This window comes from Rhinolophus sinicus, linkage group LG06, assembly GCF_036562045.2.
Source record: "Rhinolophus sinicus isolate RSC01 linkage group LG06, ASM3656204v1, whole genome shotgun sequence".
NCBI classification, from domain to species: Eukaryota; Metazoa; Chordata; class Mammalia; order Chiroptera; family Rhinolophidae; genus Rhinolophus; species Rhinolophus sinicus.
Genome location: NC_133756.1, coordinates 151,360,309 through 151,380,618, shown reverse-complemented (window position 1 = coordinate 151,380,618; position 20,310 = coordinate 151,360,309). Strand labels below are relative to the sequence as shown.

At 49.5% G+C, this 20,310-nt stretch overlaps 1 protein-coding gene across 4 annotated transcripts; it reads right to left on the bottom strand.

Annotated features, from left to right (window-relative positions):
* Positions 1-3,370: 3,370 nt before the first annotated feature.
* Positions 3,371-19,345, bottom strand: ACCS (1-aminocyclopropane-1-carboxylate synthase homolog (inactive)). Of its 4 annotated transcripts, none has more exons than XM_019746457.2 (15): positions 18,789-19,322; positions 17,428-17,718; positions 15,759-15,818; positions 13,802-13,872; positions 12,533-12,602; positions 11,974-12,040; positions 9,863-9,960; positions 9,171-9,341; positions 8,391-8,491; positions 7,662-7,751; positions 6,574-6,619; positions 6,319-6,460; positions 4,097-4,239; positions 3,837-3,990; positions 3,371-3,687 (listed from the first exon to the last, which is right to left on the bottom strand). In XM_019746457.2, the coding sequence occupies exons 2-15, from the start codon at positions 17,716-17,718 to the stop codon at positions 3,590-3,592; spliced, it is 1,602 nt and encodes a 533-aa protein (XP_019602016.2). In that variant the 5' UTR covers positions 18,789-19,322; the 3' UTR covers positions 3,371-3,589. The 4 variants fall into 4 exon arrangements, with proteins under 4 accessions (XP_019602016.2, XP_019602017.2, XP_074192350.1 ...); XM_019746458.2 differs by having other exon boundaries at positions 9,264-9,341; positions 18,789-19,315; XM_074336249.1 differs by lacking the exon at positions 18,789-19,322 and having other exon boundaries at positions 11,974-12,074; positions 17,428-17,507.
* Positions 19,346-20,310: the final 965 nt, after the last annotated feature.

Below are 20,310 nucleotides of genomic sequence, written 5' to 3'. Positions count from 1 at the left end.
TGCGGGAGCGGCCCGGGCCCGCGCCCCCTGCTGGACAGGAGGAGTCAGGGCACGGCTTACTGTTTTCTCCCAGACAGACGCGCCAAGCTCGGGATCCACCGTACAACTCAACTCAAGGCTGGGCAGCCTTGTTCATAACTAAAGAAACTGCAAACCGAAACAACGAGGCAGCATGCTTCACTTATAAAACTCACAAAAATGTAAACATTTTATTATAATCAGTACTGATGAGCGTGCAACATCCCTGGAGGGCAATTTGGCAGTATCCCTCAAATGTAAAATGTGGTAACCTTCCCCCAAGAATCCCTCTGTATGGAGTCTACCCTATAGATATCCTCAACAATATTTATCAAAAATATTCATTACAGTACTGTTTCTAATAATAGTGAAAACTGGACACAACCAAAATAAATTATGAACATGAATTAAATAATGCAAGTGTACATATATGTGTTGGTACGGAAATATCTTCAACATATGTTCATGTGAAAGCATAGTCCAAAAAACAGTGTGCAAGTATGATCCCTTCTATATAACTAGAAGGGATATGTATATATTCAGGCATGCAGGCATGTGTATAATATTTTTTCCTGGAAGAAATCCAAGAAGTAATTAAGTTTCGTGGTGAGAAATTGTGGAAGCAGAAATGGGGAAGAGAGACTTCTATTTTCATTCTGTTTCTGTGTTATTTACGTGACCTAGCCTTCTACATGCACAGTAAAATCCCTGTCATAAGGCAGTAAGTGGACTCTAAAAAATGCAATCAAAATTCAGCTTGATGTTACTGAGGGTAATGAAATGACCCCACTGGGCCTACGTAGTTTACTGGTACTGGCTGCAGAATCCAAATCCATTTCTAGTCCCAGCTATTCCTTAGCGCCATCTGGTGGAAGTTGTCACCGCTTAAATATTCATGGAGATGAGTCTGAGTCTGAAGAGGCTCACGGTGGCTTCCAGCAGCAACAGTGCTTTCAGAAATATGCTTGTGAGTTAATGCCTGCTTGTCACAGATCCAGGGAGATTGGGATGAGAGTATTCTGGAGATGGGAAACCCACATTCTGCGTCTCCACATCCCGAAAAGCGTTCTCCTGCCCTCCAAATCCACATCCCCCCCAAAAGGACAGGACATTTAGGACACATAAACCCCACTTGAGAACTAGGTAAGTGGAGAGCATTTTGTTTTCTCCTTTGCTTTATCTGTATTAAATGTTTTAAATTAATCATTCTTTCATTAAATGAGGACTCTCTGTGTTAAAGACCATAGCCTTTGAGGAACCCGCCTATCTTATTCACTTTATAACTCTAGGTATGTATAGTGCCTGGCACATAGTAAGTGCTCAGTGAGTATTTTTTTGTGAAATAAAGAGTGCCCAGATGCTGTAGGAGCTCAATAGAAAGAAGAGAAATTCACAAGTAAGATTAGCCAAAGCAGAAGGGGAAAAGCGGCAGAGGAGAATATAAACAAAATGCTACAGGGTTCAAAAGAGAAAGCAATTGTGGAATCTATAGAACAAAACAAACTAACAAACAAACAAAAAACAGAAACCAACTCATTGATACAGAGAAAAAAACTGATAGTTGCCAGGTGGAGGGGGGGTGGGGGCTGGGTGAAAAAGGTGAAGAGATTAAGAAGTACAAGTTGGTAATTACAAAATAGTCCTGGGAATGTAAAGTACAGCATAGGGAATATAGTTAATAATATTGTAATAATTATGTATAGTACCAGGTGGGTACTGGACTAATGGGGGGATCACTTCAGAAATTATATAAATGTCTAATGACTATGCTGTACACCTGAAACTAATATAAAATAATACTGAATGTAACTGTAATTGAAATAAAATAAAAAAAAGAGGAAGCAGTCACACCCAGTTGGGAAGATATAGGAAGACAACATGTAAGACTGATCTCTTTGCTGGTCCTGGAGGCTCTCCAGGATTTTGACCAGTAGAGAGGTGAATAGGGCATTCCAAGCAAAGGAAAGAGTCGTGAGCAAAGGTAGATGTGATCAAGGAGAAGCAATCAGAAAGAACAAGTGTTTTTTAATCAGGTGTGGCTAAAACAGTATAGTTACGTTTCTAGGGGTAGAAACCATGCACGTCATTGGAAGTGAGAAAGTATAGAAGTTGTGAAATTAGAATCTATTTGATGACAAAGAAGCTGAGGGTGACCGAGTGGGAGCCAGCGAAGAATGGGAGCCAGGACCTGAACTCTCTGAGAAGGTACAGACGTGTCCTAGCATTCAGTGCTGTAAAGAGGAGAGGCTGGAGAAAGATGTTATTCACTTGGAAGGTACAGGACAAAGCAAAGATGGCACACAGACCCGCTTAGCCAGTGAATCAGAAAATGTGGAATTAGGAGCTAGAAAGGGCATGGCTTTCAAGGGAAGTGGCATCCTCAGAGTACAAGGAGCACAGGATTTTGAACCAAACCAACCTGACTTTGAATCCTGGCTCTGATATTTTGGAGCTACTTTTCCAGTGACTTTGGGATGGTCATTCCATCCCTTTGAGACTCAGTTTCCTCATCTCTAAAATGAGGAATAATGTCGGCTTCCCAGGGTTGTTAGAGCTAGGACCAATATATGTAATTAACACAGTGTCTGGCACATAGAAGGTATTCAAGAAAAGACAGGGAGGAGGACTGAAAGAAAGGCAGAAAGAGGAAAACAAATAGCATGGTTTACAGAAACACTGATTTCACTGACATTCTCTTAAAACAGGAACACGGAAAGAGACAGCTTTACTAAACTGGAGTGTCGTCACCAGACAAGGGACCTCAACACATGGCTTTAAGGTCAGATCAGAAAGCTCTTTTGGACTCTGAACTAAAGCACCCCTGGGGATGGGGTGGGTGGTCCTTTGCATTCTCAGGGTGGAAAGGTTAGTTAGTCTCCACAAAAGCCTCAGTTCAGGGTCCAGCCCCATATCTATCCCCAAAGCCATGGCTGCGTGACTCTGGTTTGGGAGCATCAGTGAAAGCAGCTCCTTCCCAGGAAGGAGGAGAAGGAAGAGCATCCTGGAGTCAGAGAAGCCCCCCACGGGGTCCTGTTCACCTTGTCCCAGGTCCCAGGTCCCAGGTGTGCCGGGGCCCACACATCCTAAGTGTGTGAACAATCTGAACATGGAGAATTAACTCCTTTCTCCGTGTAGTTTGGGAATTATCACTCTTTTTTATTTGGGGTGCATACCCTCTCTTATATGTGTTGTTTCTTTGACTTGTTTCCCTGGCAACAAAGGAGGAAGAATGAAAGCGCTACTAAAAAAAAAGGTATGGTTGTTTGTTTTCACATCCACAGGGGGCTAAGGGCTGTGGTTAGGAAGGAGGAGTCACAACCCCTCCATTCTGTAAATTACCCACAACAGAGGCTTCTAGTTTCTTCCAGTTTTATTTAATGGAGGTGGGGACGGATGGGAGTTGGGCCAAGTTGAACTACAACTTAAGGAGTCTCCCATTGCTACCAAGAGAGGCAAGGAACAGATCTTCAGGGGCAGGGCTATCTTCCCAGCAAATGGCTCATCCACAGACAGTCTCCGAAGCCCTGAAGACCCAGGTCAGCAGTGGCTGCCAGGCCCTGTGGCCACAAGCTCATCTGTGCTGGCTCCTCGGCTCCTGGGTCTGACAGGAAGGGGGGACTTCTGCCATCTGGGATTTGCCTTCCAGCACCTGCCGGACCCTCTGCATTCCTGGGAAGGGGAAGTGAGGATCCTGTCAGCACAGATGGCTGGGTGGGTGGGGAGGACCAAGCTGAGGCTGCTGGGGCCCCAGGTGGGGCCAGAAGAGGGCCGGCAGAAGGAGGCAGTTAGGAGGGGGGCTGGGAAGGCAGATGGCTCACCCAGGCGAAGCCGGTGGGCCTTGTCTGAGAAGACCAGGCGAAACCACCCAGGCTCTTTACACTCGAAGGCTTTGCCAAAGGACAGCAGCACCTTGTTGTCCAAAAAGCGGCGCCAAAGCAGCATTTCCTCCTCAAAGGTGGCCTCAGGCAGGTACTGGGAGGGTAAAAGGAGCTCAGGATGCAGAGGAAGACGCCCCTGCTCCTCACCCACTGGTGGGAGGCTTCAACTCCCTCCCCACCTGCAGCTCCACCTGTGTTACCTTCCTCAAGTCAACCCAGATGAAAAAGCCTGCTCCCCGGCTCAGGAAGGGGATTCCCAGGTCTCTGAGCTCTCCAGAGACATAGGTATGTGCAGCCTTGAGCTGGGCATGGTTCTCTGGCAGGTACACCTGGCTGATCCAGTCTGTTTGGGTGAAAGAGAAACGGAAAAATAAATCTCCCATCAACCCTCCGCTCTGTCCCACGAGCCTAAAATGCTGAAAAGAAAAAGGCCATGAGCTGCCAAGACTGGGTAAGCCCTGCCTCTAGCCAGCTGATTGGGCAATCAGAATATTCAGTACTGGGTAGAAAGCACCTTAAATGCGGATACTTGGCTCTGCAGCTCCAGGGCCTGTAGACAAAGCCCCTCAGGAGGCAGACCCTAAACAAAGGCTAATCCACTCACAAAGTGATGCTTTCCAGTCACACAGGCTGAGGTTCAGATCCCAGGTGCCCACTGACAAGATGTGGGGCCTTGGGCAACTTTGCCTCCCCGATCCCCCTTTTCTTTTTATTAACTTTTTTTTTTTTTTTTTTTGCTATCTCGTTCCATGAATTTTGACACATGTATGGATTTGTGTAACTGAACCGTTCCCTCACCCCAAAGAACACCCTTGCGCAGTTTATAGTCCCATCATCCCCTTCCCCATAACCACTGGTCTGCTCTTTGTCACTTTCCAGAATGTCATAAAAGTGGAATCATACAGTAATATCATTTTTTGAGACTGGATTCTTCCACTCAGCCTAAGGCCTTTGGGAGTTATTGCTGGGTAGCCCTCTGCCGTGTGGACGCACCACTGTTTATTTCGCCATTCATCTGTGGAAGCACATTTGCGTTGTTTCCAGCTTGGGTGGTGATGAGTAGAGCAGCCGTGAACTTTCATGTAGAGGATTTTGTGTGACCATAAGGGGGACTACCTAGGAGTGGGGCTGCCGGGCCATTTGGTGTGTGTTTAACTTTATGAGCAACTGCCAGTGGTTTTCCAAAGTGGCTGTACCATCTCACATCCCCACCAGCAGTGTAGGAGCGTTGAAGCTTCTCTGTATCCTTGCCCATACTTGGTGCTGCCACTATTTTAAAAGTTTTGTCTATCATAGCAGGTGCGTAGTATTTGGTCCTCATGTTCCTCATCTATAAAACAATGGGGAAAACACAGGAATCCCTGCTCCCTAGGATTCTGGGGAGGGACAAATGAGATGGTACATTGAGAACATCTGGCAGGGCTCAATAAATGGTGACAATTACAGGTCACTTTTGCCATCTAAACTCGCCATCTGAACCTGGGAACAGAACAGATCTGCATAAAGAGAGAGACTACCACTACGACAATTTTCCCTTAGTAGTTTCTGTTCTCTTTTAAGTGCTCCGAGCTAATAATAATGAGCTCACCTGGACCAAGTGCCTATTATACAAGGTGCAATAGAAACACACGGTGCATGTTTATGTTTTAAAAATGCATTACAGTAAACGACACATTGCCATTAATCCCCCTCACTCTGAACACACTTATCCCATCGTTCTTGCCACTTTCTGAAGCAGTTCTGGAAGGCCTCTTTCGTGAGTGTCTTTACTTCATGCTCTATCATGACAATGCTCCATGCCTCACGTCGCTTCTGGTATACGGCAATTTCTGTCGAATAAAAACATTACGGTGTGTCCTCATCCACCTTATTCACCAGATCTGGCACCGTGTGACTTCTGGCTCTTCTCCAAAGTCAAGATGATTCAGGACATGGAGGCAGCCATGACAGTGCAACTAAAGACACTCACGAAAGAGGACTTCCAGAACTGCTTCAGAAAGTGGCAAGAACGATGCGATGAGTGTGTTCGAAGCGAGGGAGAGTATTTTGAGGGGGGTCAATGGAATGTATCTTTTACTGTAATACATTTTTTAAATTTAAATACTGACCATATTTTTTTATCACACCTCATAGGCCAGATATTACCCTGATTGGATGACAAGTCACATTTAGTAACCCTACAAGACAGGTACCTTTATGATCCCTATTTCACAGATGAGGGAAGAGGCTCAGGAAGTGAAGGATTGTGCCCTGCAGCCAGGAAGTGACTGAGTAAGGTATGACCCCAGCCTGGGCCCACAGCTGGTCCTCTCAAACACCACCTTAAATTCTTCTCATGTGTGAAGCATCTATGATCCCTGGCCAGTGCCACACCAACTACAACCCTCCTCATATTCTCAGGGGACCAGGCCCAGGTAGTCACCGTGGTCGCGGAGCAGCTGTGCCATCTGGTACTGGACCAAGCCACTGAGACCATGATAGCGGCAGAGGGAGGCCACTGCGGTGGCCACGTCCCGGTTTTCCGTGTACAATGTGCCGAAGCGGAGCCCGGACATCCCGAAGTCCTACAGGAGAAAGGCACTTTAGGTGGTGGCCATCCCTCCACAGAGCAAGCCGGTTCCACCTAACCTCTCTGCCCTCTACCTCCCTGATACCCTCGAGCCAGCCAGAAACCCACCTTGCTGGCGGCCCACATCACATGGGTCCTCTGGGGGTCAGGCAACCTGCAGGGAGTACAGGGAACAGACACAACACAAACCCACGAGAGCTGACACGTTTGGTCAAACATGAGGACATGGATGGCTGAATCTGGTTCTGGATCAAGCCCTGGTTTCATCTCTTGAATCACCAGTTCTCACGCATCCTTTAGAGCATGGGTCAGCAAACCACAGCCTGCAGGCCAAATTCGGCCTGCTTTTGTACATTGTTTTCACAGAACACAGCCATGCTCTTTCGTGTACCTACTGTCTGTGATGCTTTGGGGCCATAATGGCAGAGTTGAATGAGAGACCATGTGGTTTGTAAAGCCTAAAATATTTGCCATTGGATCTAAAAATATTTGATTTAGAGCGTAGCTCAAGTGTCACTCTGTCAAACAGGCCTTCTCTGGTACAGAGCAGATGACAAGTCACTATTTATCTATGTCTCACTTTTCTAACACATAAATGAAGGGCGTAACAGCCCGTGTTTCATGGACTTGGCAGAGCTTTGGGAGGACTAGCTGAGAGAAATGACTCAGCAGGGCTGAAAGGTCTGAACAGACATCAGGAACTGTTAGCATCTCCGAATGTCAGATTCACAGACTTTACAGATGATCTGGTCCAAGTGTGTCCAAAGGTGTTTTGGCCACAAATTCTTGGCTCAAACTAAATCTAATGAAAAAGCTCAAACAGCCGGAAGTGTGGGGCACATCCAAGAGTCTCCAGAATCATTGCTGAATGAACCAGTGAGTGAATGAATGAAAGAATGAATGGAACTGGAGCTACTTGGGGGATGAATGAAACAGCAAAGTCCAGTTTCCCGCCCACTCAGCCCTCCCTCAAGGAATCCTAGGGCCTCCCCTTGGAGTTCTCAGAAACTCCACAGGACAATATGAAAACCACTGATGTGGCCCAGCCCTCCCATCTTGTCATTAGGAGCTCTGAGGGCCGCGGGATCAGCTGGATGGAAGAGGAAGCACTCTGGGGCAGGCCATGCCTTGTGGGCAGAGCCACAGAGGGGCCAGGGCACCCCGGGTGGGAGTCAGCTCTGGCGGGGGAGCCTCACCTTTCCAGGCTTAGGACACTGCGGTAACCAACCAACTCCTCAAACACGGACAGCATGTAGATCTCGTCCACCATCACGTGCAGCTCATGCCTGGTGGCAGGTGGCAGGGAGGAGAGAGCTTGGTTAATAGGCCCAATGCGTGCTTCAGGGTGTGGTCGCAGTGAATCAGAAATTCAGAGGCACTGGGTCTAGCCTGGGGTTACCAAACTTGTTTTATCCAGGAACAACCTGCTTTTGACTATATTTTTCAAACGCACAGGAAGCCGCATATACAAAGCAGATGACAGTGAGGCTTTTGAAGCCCTGTGGGGGGAGGCGGAGCCCTCAGACACCCCCACGGAGGAAGGACAGAGTTAAGTACGCGAGAGTTAAATACAAACAGACCCAGAGTCAAGTCTGGCTCCTCTCCTCACTCTAAGTCTCAGTAAACAGGGGGTAATAATAGTATCTGTACCTAATAGGGCTGTTGGGAGGATTAGGTGACAAAGAGCACGTGAACGGCTTAGCAGGGTGCGTGGCCCCTAGAGTGGGCAATAAATGACAGCTATTGTTATAAAAAGAAAGAGAGAGAGAACTAGCATCCCACAAACCTCCCCATCTCACTACCAGGAAGGGCCAAAGCTGCTGGAAGCCACAGTGGAGAGAAAAGGGGAGGCGGACCTGCCCCGAAGCCCACGTCAAGACCGTGATCTGCTGGACACTGTGTAGGGTGAGTGTGGGCTGCCTCACCTCTTGGCAAATTCCAGGTACTCCTGAAGCTCTTCTGGGGAGTAGATGTCACCCAGAGGATTTTGGGGGTTGATGAGGATGAGGCCTTTGACCTTCACTCCCTGAAACCACCAATGGGGCGGGAGACCCTCAGATCTTCCCAAAGGCGAGAGCCACATGGTCCCACGGGCTGGGGCTGGTGGCTGGGCAGGCTCCCAGGGAAATGTGATGGGACCGTGTTCACCCCTCAACATGAAGCAAACAATGGCACAGAATTATATCTACAGCATCGTGTCTGCTATGAAAGAAAACAAATGCGGAGAACAAAGCCCAAAAGGAAATATGTCCAAATACCAGCAGGGGTTGCCTTTGTTGGGAAAATTATGGGGTGGGGTGCCCTTTTAAAATTCCCACAGTGGGCATGTACAGCTTTGATAACCACAATTTTAAAAAAAAAAGTTAAGTTGAAGGATTTTTGAAAAGTGGACTGTACAGGAACTACCGGAGGATTACTGGCCTCTGCCTTTCTTCAGGAGGCCTCAGAGTCCCAAAGTGAGGGGACCACCTCTTCAAATCACCAGATAGACTGTTGACTTTTAAGTTCCACACTTGACCCGCTAAATCAAAATCAGGCGAAAGGGTGGGGGGTAGTATTTTTAATCAAGTTCCCTGGTTGATTCTGATTTGTACACCGAGGTCTCAGAGCCCTTCGCTAGTGGGAAGTCCCTCCATGGACAGGCTCTTGCTTGAGCCCCAGAATGGTTCCATGCCGACCCCTGGACCCCATCACGGAGTGCCGACCCCACCCAGGAGGAGATCAGCCACAGGAAGAGGGGTCCATGCCCTGCTGAGACCCATCCACTCCCAGCCTTGGATTTGATTTGATCCCCAGACCTCAGAATTAGCTCCTTGTAGGGCCATCTCCAGCTTCTCCACTGTGAGCTGGAAGGGGTGGGAGTCCAGGTCAGTAACCTGGAAAAAGATCCACAGCCAAATTCAGTGACCTTCCCCCCGCCCCCCCGAGCCCCGAAAAAGCTGACCTCTGGGGGCCTCTCCTATCCCTGTCATCTCCAGCCTCCTTAGAACAGTCTTTGGAAAATTCAGGTGGTGTCACCCCCCTCTCACTGCCACCCACCCCTGCCGCATCACATTAGGGACACCCTCATCACTCTTAGCTTGCAGGAAGAGGCCCCAGACGTCCTCTGATTGGGGTCCAAAGACATCCACGTTGAGGTCTGTTCTGCCCATCCTCACCCCACTATTTCTCCCTGGGGTTGCCCTTGGCTTCTACATTGACCCCAGAGATCTCAGAGCTGAGAGACTGGGAGCCCCTGGGGAACCCAGGCATGGGCCATGCTTACAGAACCCTTTCAGACGTCACCCCTGAGCCCTCAGCATGGACACCCTCCCATGTTCACCCTCAAATTCAGATGCAGGGAAGTCTTGGTGGACAGGAAAGCGAAGGTCCTACCTGGGGTTCCAGGAACTCTTACCTCACTGTCCAGATAGACACAGACCAGTCGGATGTTGCCATAGAGATACACGTGCTGCGTGATGGCGCCATAGTAAGGGGCAGGGATCAGGAAAGCCTCTGGGGACAGGAGTGAGCCAGGGTCTGTCATGCTGTGGCTGGAAGAGCCGGAGACCCTGTCCACTGGCCCCACAGCTCTGTAAGCCTTCGATGATCTTGGGAAACATTTGGGGAATATGAGTACTCCCTGTCTCAACTCCCAAAACTCTTTCGAAAAATCTTGGATCCATTGAGATCGCTCCCTTTTCTAATAATTAGTAGCTAACATTTATTGAGCACTTACTACATGCTGGGAATTGTGCTAAACATTGATTTGCATTTTATCTCATTTGAGCCTCACAGTCACTCTGTGAAGTTAAGTACTAGTCTCATCCTAACTTTGCCAATGAGGAAATTGAAGCTTAGAGGATCCCACTGAAACACTTGACCGAGGAAACTTGGATCCATGAGTCGAGGAAAGAGCAGGGTGATTGGTGCTCTGGGCTCAGATGATCTGGGCTCAACAAGTAGAAAATCTTGACAACACAGAGAATTGCCCAGAGATAGAATATGCTGCTTCAAGAGGAGTGGGTTCTCCACCCCTGGGGACATTCAAACAAAAGGCTGAGAGCATTTAGTAGGGAGAGGATGTCACACAGAGACTAGATGTGGGGGGGGGGGGGGTTGATGAGATGACCCGGAAGTTCTACTCTAACGCAGAGCTAAAGGCGTCCCGCCATGTGTGAAGAGGACACATAGGTCAAGCTGCTCTCCTTTCCCAACCTCCCTTTAGCACAGTCCACCCTACTCTGCAAGGGGCAGCCTTTGTCCTACGTGTTCCCTTCCCTGGCCACAGGGAATGGACCAGAGGTAGACAAATGGCCCAAGGGAGCCAATCCCCTGACTGGCCAGAAACCCATCACGGTCTCTCTCTGCAGACTTTGTTCTAAGAAGCGCAGACACTGTGAGAGGAGATTGTGCACTTGAGTGGAAGGGTCATGGGAGTTGGAGCTGCGCCAGCACCGCTGGGCCATACAAGAGCTGAGGAAGGTCCAGAGAAAGGCCGGCATTAAAAGAGGAGAGAGGGAGACTGCATACCCCAGGAGAGATAGAGTGTGACACTATTCCCGTTCTTGAGTGTTCTAGAAGGGACAGGAAATTGCCTATTACATCCTGGCAATGAATCGTCCTTCTTTGGTTCAAATCCTGGTTACCAACTCTCTGTGTGTGATTTTGACAAGTTATTTAACCCCCGGTGCCTTAATATTATTATCTTTTACATGAGAATAACCAAAGAACCTACCTCATAGGGGCTGTTGTGAGGATTAAATGACAGCTATGCATAAAGCCTTAGGCCAGTGTCTGGAACGTAGTAAATGTGGTCAGTAAATGTTACTAATGTTATCATTATTAATTACGCTAGCGTGAGTGGGTCTCTGTTCCTGACAACGAACAACCCCTGACCATGACCACGGAGAATGTATTCTTCATATGACCATGGTTCTTGTAGCAGGTATTCTGGCTGCCTACTGAATAGCCGTTCCAATTTTCTTCCTTGCTAAGACAGCACCAAATTTTTCAGATATGACCCGCAATGAGTCCAAGGAAGGTGGGCCTTCCCTCAGCCTGGGGGATGAACCACGTTTGGCTTAAAACAACCATGTTTTTCTTCCCCTTTGCCAGGGTTTGTGAGTCAGTTCTGGGCATTAAGATGCAAGGGGAGCTCAGTTGGGACGCTTCTGGGAAAGAATATCTCCATTCCCACCAGCCAATACAAAAGAGACAGGCAAGGCACAGGCTCCCTTTCTTCCTGCTTTAGGACACGCTGCCATGTGAGAATGCACCAGCCAGCCATTTGTGAGCATGAGGAAAAGCCAAGGTCATCACAGAGCGACAGCCCAGAACCCTGGCATCACACTGACTTCCCCCGGAACTGCTGACCCCTGGGGGTCTTGTCGAGCCCCTTATTCAAGCCCCTGTAGTCCAGTAGTCTTTTATAGCCCAAAGCATTCAGCTGCAGTTTGAAGACAGGCAGCTGGGGACAGTGCAGGTACAGGGCAGCTCCCAGGGCTGAGCGGGCCATTGTCCACTTACCCCCCACCTCACACAGCACCGTGGCCAGAGCAGAGAAGAGGGAGGCACAGCCGTTCAGAACAACCACCTGAGGGTGACACATCCACGGGACAAAGATAAATCTGTTTAAGGAGGGATCAAGAACCTGCCCCCGTTTCAGGATGGCACAGAGGGAGAGCCAGGTTGCAACTCGGTGCCCTCTGGGGCTCTGTCACAGCAAGGCCACAGGAGGTACTTGAAGGCCCCTTCTGACTCAGAGTCAAGTTCATTCATGTGGCTCATTCGTGGGGACCCGCTCTAGATCAACTGAGCAAGGAAAAGGGAGCTGCTTACTCAGAGAGTCTTGCCCAAAGGTGTAGAGGCAAAGGGGGGCCACAGGACAAAGTGGGGCAGAAATTATATCCAAACTCTAAATATCTAGGATGAAGGGGAAAGGAGGGAGGGGGTGTTCCTAATTCCACTTGGAAATAAATCAAAACTAAGTGAAAGGCAGATCCCAACCCCACCTTACCCCTGGCCAGCCAAAAGTTGGGGGGAGGGGCAGAAGAGCAGGAAAGAGCAGAGGAGGGGGGCTACTCACATTCTCCGGGTTAAGGGGTGCGGGGCTCTTGCAGTAGAAAGACAGGAACCTGGCCACTTCCTCCCGGAGGCTGGAGATGAGACACATAGGCAGTACTTGTCAGAGGGTCTTCAACCCCCAGTAAATCCCAAAGCTGCTCTGGTGAATCTTCAGACAGCTGCCACTACCCTTCCCTGTTTCCCAAGAGGGGGACGTGATTAGTATTTCTCTCTACTCCTTGGCACCCACCTACCTCCCATCCCCACCCCTGCCCCACCCCCACCCCCGCCCAGCCCCAACACTACCCACAGGCATAGAAACTTTCATTCTCAGTAGTTCTGTGACAGCCAACCCCACCAAATCAGCAGACTTCAGGGATATCAAAAGCAACACTTCATAGGTAGATCTATCTAATAATAATAATAATGATAACAAACATTATTATTATAACTATTATCGTAGTTATTATTGCTAATATTTATTGAGCATTTACCTTATACAGGTGTTATTTGGAGAATTTTACTCATTTAATCCTCATAACAACCTTACGATGCAACTACTGCTATTATTATTCCCATTTCACAAAGAAACTGAGACTTGAAGGAATTCGGTCACTTGCTGGTAAGTGGTACGGTCCACATCCGAGCCCCGTGGTCTCACTCAAGGGCCCACCACCCTGGTGACTATGAAAGCACGTGCTTTGGAATCTCTCTTGGAATCAAGTCCTCCTTGGTCACCAAGCCCTTAGGACCGTGTCTGTCCCCTGGGAAGTGCTCAGTAAGTACAAACTCTTACTGGTGTTATTTACCTTCTCCCATCTTACCAGTAGGAGAAGGCCCCAACCAGCTCCACTTAAGCTAATTCTGGCTCCTCTAAAGCTGTTGAGAAAATGGGGACAGAGACTCCTCCCCTGAAGCCCTTCCCATGATTCAGACCCAGAGGGGTGGGAATCACCCTGAGCTGGGGTGGGACTGGCGGGAGGCACCAGTTCCACGCAGATGCGCCAGGAGACCCACAATCACCAGGTCTCCAGGACTAGGCCCTCCGCCTAGGACAGGCTTTCTCAACCTGCCCCAATGGACAATTGGGACCAGATAATTCTTTCTTGTGGGGGGCTATCCTGGGCATTGTAGGAGGTTTAGCAACATCCCTTACCTCTACCCAGTAAATGCCAGTAGCACCCACCTCCCAGTTGTGACAATCAAAAATGTCTCCAGATGTTGCCATATGTCCCTTGGGAAGCAAAACTGCCTTGGGGCTGAGAACCACGGGCCTATGGCAACTACTTACAACAGATGTCCCCTCCAGTCAGGGTACTGCAGCAGCGATGGCTCCACCTGCAGCATGTCATTCTGACTCAGCTGGAGACAGACAGGGAAGAGCAGGACAAGGGTCACACCCTCATGGTGAGGGCCGGCACTGCCACCCACATCCACGCAGAACCAGGGCCTCTAAAGCCAACGACTTGGTCTCCTCCTCAAAGAAACTGTGAGGGGGCAGCGTGGGGACAGCATTCTCACATCCATTTTGCTGATGAGGAAACTGAGGCTCAAAAAAGTAAGGTGACTCAGCCAAGGTCACAAAGCTAACAAGTAGCCGTACTGAGACAAAACCCAGACTATTTGACTCTTAGTCCAGTGGTCTGTATATAGCACTGCCACCTAAAAAAACCCAGAGGGGTGGGTTTGCAGAGGTGCTGCTGGGAGACAGTGCTACTCAGCTCTCCACGTGGTGACAGAAGAGGTCCCAGACTTGGGTTCCATCACCTCGGTCTTGGCTCCAACTTCTGAGGGACTCAGGCCACTGCCTTCCTGCAGGCTCAGCTCAACCTCACCCTTGGGGAAATGTGGCCATTTCTAGACCATCCCCAACCGGACCTGGTGTTGGTTCGTGACTCCCAGGGCATCTCACACACCGTGTCAAGGAAAGGCAGGGGCTTTGGGCAGTGGCACCAGAAGAAGAAAGGTAATGAGCCACGTGCATGTAACTGCAGACTTTCCCTTTCTGGTTCATCCATTAGAGCTGCGCTGCCCACTGGGGAGGGCACGCACCCCAGGTGGCTACTGAGTGCTTGGAATGTGGCTAGTCTGAATTGGGACACACTGGATACTGAAGCCCTGACCTGGAAAAAAGTATGTCAACTATCTCATTGACAATTTTTTAATATTGATTAAATGTTGAAATGATCAAATTTTATATGCTATATTGGGCTGAATAAAATATTCAAATGAATTTTACCAATTCCTTTTTACTTATTACATAGAAAACTTAAAATTCTATATGTGGCTTACATTTGATTTCTATTGGATGGTGCTGAGCAGCCTGAGGCCGGTGGGAGGGTGGGCGGAGCTGGCTTTAGGGAGAACAGGCCTTTCAAACCTGCTCTCTACACCCCTCTCCTCTTGGGCTTGGATTTGTCACCCTTCGACACATGTCCCCTTGGGTTAGTCCTCGCTCTCCCCACAATCCCAAACTCTGACTCCTAGGCCTTGGGAGACACATTTATCAGGTATTTCCAGTGGTTTGCTACAGATGGCTCATGCCAGCTCAAGAAATCTGATGATTAAATTCTCAGAAATTTTTCAAGCTGTGTTAAAAAAACACAGCCATTGCAAAAGTTCAATTATACACATTATATGTCAATTATATAAGTAAATTATACCAACAACAAAGGTGGTAAGTACTCAAACAGGACTGCTCCTGCTTACGTCACCACATTTTGCTATGATCTGTTCCTGAGGTTATTTCCGTCTATGTGTCTAGAAGGGGAACATGATATAAATGTGCCACTGCACATTATGTGTGCCACTGTGCTTCTCTTCCAAACTTTGCATGCAGGGATGTCACATCAGTAGCTTGAAATTAACCACGGTAGGAGTATTTACACTGTGGGAATTGGCAAAAGCTACAAATCAGGGCTGCACTCTCCTCCTCAGAGCCCGTTGTTTAATACTGACTAAACACCACTGAGTGTTTCCCCTGAGAGCAGGGACCCAGCTGGCAGGAGGGACTCAGTGAGGGGAAGAGCCTGAAGAGATAAGAAAACAGGATGAGAGTAGGGTGGTAACTAGCCCAAAACCACATAGGAAATTGTCCCCAAGGCAGAGCTGGAACCTGGACTCCTAACTCCCAGGCCAGGGCTGCTGAGGCAAGTGGCAGGCTCTTGTGGGGGAAGCATTTCGGGGAGTCCTAGAGAAGACAGGCCCTCAGAGCCAGTGTTACCACCCAGAGGTGAACCGGGACTTACCCGCCTGCACAGCAGGTCAAAGCAGAGCTTGTTCTCACTGGTGCCCAAGTTAATGATGCCCTGGAGAGGAGAGATACAGAGGCAGGATGAGCACGGCAAAGGGCGCCAATTAGAGGCCGAGGAAGCAGCAAAGCAGGAGCTCTCTGCAATCCCACCCTTCTAACCACTCCACCTTCACTTGGCCCAGCCATGCCTTCCACTCAGCTCCCTGATCCCATCTTCCCGTTTCTAAAGCTCTGTTTAAATGCCATCTCCTCCAGAAAGCCTTCCCCAAAAGCCCACCTGGATGGAATCTTTTCTTCTCCTGAACCCCGAAGCTCTTTATCTGTCCCCCTTCAGAGCGCTGGCCCGTTTCTGCCTAGGTCACAGGGACTGCTGTGCATGCTTTATCTCCCCCACTAGACAGTAAGGTCCCTGGAGGCTGGATGCATGTCTAGACACCACTGTATCTCTCAGGGTCTTACTAGGACTCAATACATGTTTAGAGATGAAAGAATGTACAAACTAAACGGGTGCTCTGGCAGGAACGGAAACAAGGGTGAATGTAACCAAGAAGAGCCTCTGTGCTAGTGGGAAGGCTCCCCAAGAGACTTGGGGAAGATCACACAACACCTTGATCCCCACCCCATTCAGGAATTATTCTCATAGGAAAGCGGGGGGGGGGGGGGGTAAAGGCACAGCCCAAGCTGTCCGTTAGGGTCCCCGAGAGACTCATGCACTATGTCCTGACCCCTGAGTCATTGGGGATAACGGATGAAAGAGTAAAGCTGAACTGACCTAAGATTATGACAATTGGAAGGCAGTGCTCCTTTGCGCCCTGGGAGCAAACTGGTAGGCCCCTCTACCCACAGCTAACCCATCTAAAAGTCTGTCACTTCTACCTTCAGAATACACGCACAGTCCAACCGCTTCTCACTCTCCACGGCTAAGACCCTGGTCAAGCCACCAGCATTTCTTGTCTACGTTATAGCAATAGCTTCCTTACTTCCTTTCTTGCCCACTCTCTCCCTCCCCCTGAGTCTAATCTCCACACCGCAGTCCAAATCCAAGTCATCTTTTTTCTTTTAAAAGATTTTATTGGGGACCATTGGGGAACAGTGTGTTTCCCCAGGGCCCTTCAGCTCCAAGTTGTTGTCCTTCAATCTAGTTGTGGAGGGTGCAGCTCAGCTCCAAGTCCAGTCACCGTTTTCAATCTTTAGCTGCAGGGGACACAGCCCACCATCCCATGCGGGAATTGAACCAGATTTCATCTAATTGTGACTGTTCTACAAAGCAGGTATCATTATCTCATTTTAGAGATGAACTGAGGTTCAAAGAGGTTAAATAATTAGCTCAACAATACACAACCCCTAAGAGTAACAGTTGCGATCTGAGCCTTAGTTCGTCCTAGCTCTAAAGTTGAATAGTTGATACACTGTGGGTCAGAATCCATATTAGAGCATTCCATGGTTCTTGAATTCCTCACAAATCAAGGTCCCCTTAATTATAACTGGGTCATTTTCTGATCCAGGTAATAAACTAGGGCCTCTCTGAGCTACGATCAGAAGCCCTCTTGGAGATCGGAGGACAGTAGGTCCAACCTGACAAGAGCAAGCTGGCTGCCGCCCTATTGGTCAAGGTAGGGAATCCCACCCTGCAGCCCTTTATTGGAGAGGAGGGCTTCACTCACATTGGGGTTCTTATCCTCATCATACTCATCCATGTGGTAGGTCCTGTAGCCCTCCTCAGCTGAGTCCCAAAACCATTTAATGATTCTTCCTCTCGAGGACAGGTGGGAGCTGTCAGAGGAGAAGGTGGCGATGGGATCTCCCACTCCATAGAGCTTCGGCAGCTTGTGGTCTGCTTTTCCGGCGCAGTCTCTTCCCAGACCATCCCCATAGTTACTGTCCAGACCCTGTGTGGAAGCTGGGTCCAGACAGGTGGTAGGTGCCCCGGATTCGTTCTGAGGGAGGGTGAACATCTGCAAAAAGACAAAAGCACTCAATGCCTGATCAAGGACTTTCCACAGGACCAAGCCATCAAAAATGAATTGGGATGGAGGTGGCCGGTTAGCTCAGTTTGTTAGAGCGTGGTGCTAATAACACCAAGGTTGCCGGTTAGATCCCCAGATGGGCCACTGTGAGCTGCGCGCTCGCTCATCCCCTCCCCCCAAAAATGAATTGGGAGTCATGGAGCCCTCCCCCTTCCTTATCTGCCCTTCCTTTAACTTTATGCACTAATTGCATCCTGTGTCCCTGACTAGTTGTAACCATGTGTGCAATCACTTCAAGCAAATTCTGTTAAGGATGGATTCCGTGCCAGGGTTTGCGCTTGCTACTTTTATATGACTTTACTATATAGGTGTTTGTTTTACTTTTCTGGGTTTTTCATTCTGCAGCCTAAGGGGTCACCAATTGTCTTTTCCCATTTTTGCTGACCTGAATTAAAAAAACCCAGGTTAGAATTTTTTTGGCTTAAAGTAGAAAAAGCCTGGAGTCCCAAAAGGTCTTATAGTGACTGATGTAAATAGGGGTAATGGGTGGGATCAAATTATAGATGGTCTGAAGCAAACCTTGGGTGGGACCTAAGGGGTGGAGAGTGGGGATCTCTGCAAGTGCAGGCACCCAGGCAGAGCTCCAAGGCACACTCTTCCCTCCCAGTGGTGGGAGGCATGGGTGCCAGGATTGGGTGGTCTCCTCCTGAGAGCAGGTGGGAGTTCCTCCACTTTCTAAAGCAGTTTCCTCATCTGCACAATGGGTATAACCATAACTACTTCATAGGGTAGCAGTGAGCATATAAGTATATGAGTTAATGTAGATAAGGCGCTTAAACAAATCCTGGCTCATGGCCGAAGTTTAGTAAAATATATAACTCTTCCCAAATTTTCCCAGCCCCACAACGCACAAGCCCCACCCACCAAATAACTCAGGACACACCAAATGATGGGGGACCAGCCAGCAGCATAAAGACTTTGGGGCTCCCCGATTAAATTTTGCTCCACGAAGTCGCCTCTGGGGTCCTCCCCCATTGGCTGGGCTCCCCAGCGCTCACCTGGGCACCTCCAGAGCCCAGGCCAGCGGAAGGGCCAAGGGGCCGCGCAGCCTAGGGCCAGGGGTGAACTGACACCAGCTCTGCGCCGTGCGGGAGCCAAGGGCGGGCTCCGGCTTCTGGCGGAGCAGCGTTGAGTCCACAGTCCGAGCAGGCCTCAGATCCCCCAGTGAGGCGATTGCGGCGGACAGGAAAGCGCCAGGGCCTCTGCAGGCGGCGGACCTCCGCACAGCTCCAGGTTCCAAGAGGAGGAAGTGTGTTTGGAGCACAGGGTTTCGAGACGGAAGGACAGAGACCTCTGCAGAGTCCTCGAGCCCTTCACAAAGGGTGGGCTCCTCGTCTGCACAACTGGGATCACACCGACCTGGCCGAGCGGGAGGCGCGACGTAGACACTCAGGTGACGCGAGGTCAGTGTCGGTGCTTTCTGCGCGGGAGACCCAGCCCTAAGGCACCCGGACTGGGGCTGGCGAACGTCTACGCCCCGTGACTTCCCGGGTTGGTAAAAGAGCAGTTCGCCCCCTTGCGACTGAGGCCGGAGGACGCCTCCATGTGGCCTGCAGGATACCACGCGCACACGCGGTTGCACCGGGGGGACCGGGGCTCCCCCGGCCCTTCCGGTGCCCGCTGACCGCCCAGGCCCGAAGAGAAGCCGGAGAAGGGGAAGAGGCCCAGGGTAGAGACCATTGAGAGGCGCGGGTAGCCCCGCTGCCATCTCCGTGCTCTGTTGCCCGAGCGCCTAGGGCCACCTCCTGGCCCTGGTCTCCCCAGCTGGCTCGTGGGTGCGCCCTCCTCTGCCTCCGGGCTTCAGTTCCCCAATATTGAGGCTGCTAGAGCCACGGAGGTTTCTTGGTAAATGCATGCCTGGTTGTGGCCCACGGAGATTTTCCATATTAAGGCGAGAGCCTCCTTAAAACATCCTTCCCCTATGGGAGTTTTTCACCTGAGTTTGTAATTTCTCCTCCTTTCGATCTATGGAACATTTGTTAAATTCTGCCATGACCCTAGATATTCTAGTGAGTTAGATGATCCAGGGCCCAGGCATGCGCAGAGCCTTGAGTCTCCTTTGCTCATGAAAGGACATTGGCAGATTCCTTCAATACAAGTGTGGCTGGGAAGACTTGGCTGTCTTCTGACCACTCCATTTGTCTACACTTTAGCCTTGCCATTTGACCTCGAGCAATTCTCATGACTTTTTCCATCCTTGGTATTTTGTTCTGTCAAATAAGACAGTTTTCTCCATGTAAGCCATAGTGTTCCATTTAATTCAGATGAGTAGTTTTATTGCTTGTTTTGTGTCCGATCTCTGCAAAGTCCTGAGACACAGCTATGGGCAAATCAAACCGCAGGCCTGGATGTTTGATCATACACATAACTGTTAAGAAAGGGATTGCTGAGTGCCATGGCAGGTACAGCAGGTATGCTTTAACCCCATCCCACAAACACATGTGTTGGCCCCACACAGGAAGCCCTACACAGTCCATTCACCCTCAACACTTAGGTTGAGTTCTGAAGGATGGATCCTAG

What these genes read in the sequence shown, in the direction of transcription:
- ACCS (XM_019746457.2), bottom strand. Translation starts at nt 17,718, where the DNA reads ATGTTCACCCTCCCTCAGAACGAATCCGGGGCACCTACCACCTGTCTG. An exon ending in GGTGCTGTGTGAGGTGGGGG is followed by an intron (nt 9,961 to 11,973) that starts GTAAGTGGACAA and finishes TCCTGTCCCCAG; the next exon opens with AGGCTTTCCTGATCCCTGCC. An exon ending in CTGATCTCCTCCTGGGTGGG is followed by an intron (nt 8,492 to 9,170) that starts GTCGGCACTCCG and finishes TGGTGGTTTCAG; the next exon opens with GGAGTGAAGGTCAAAGGCCT.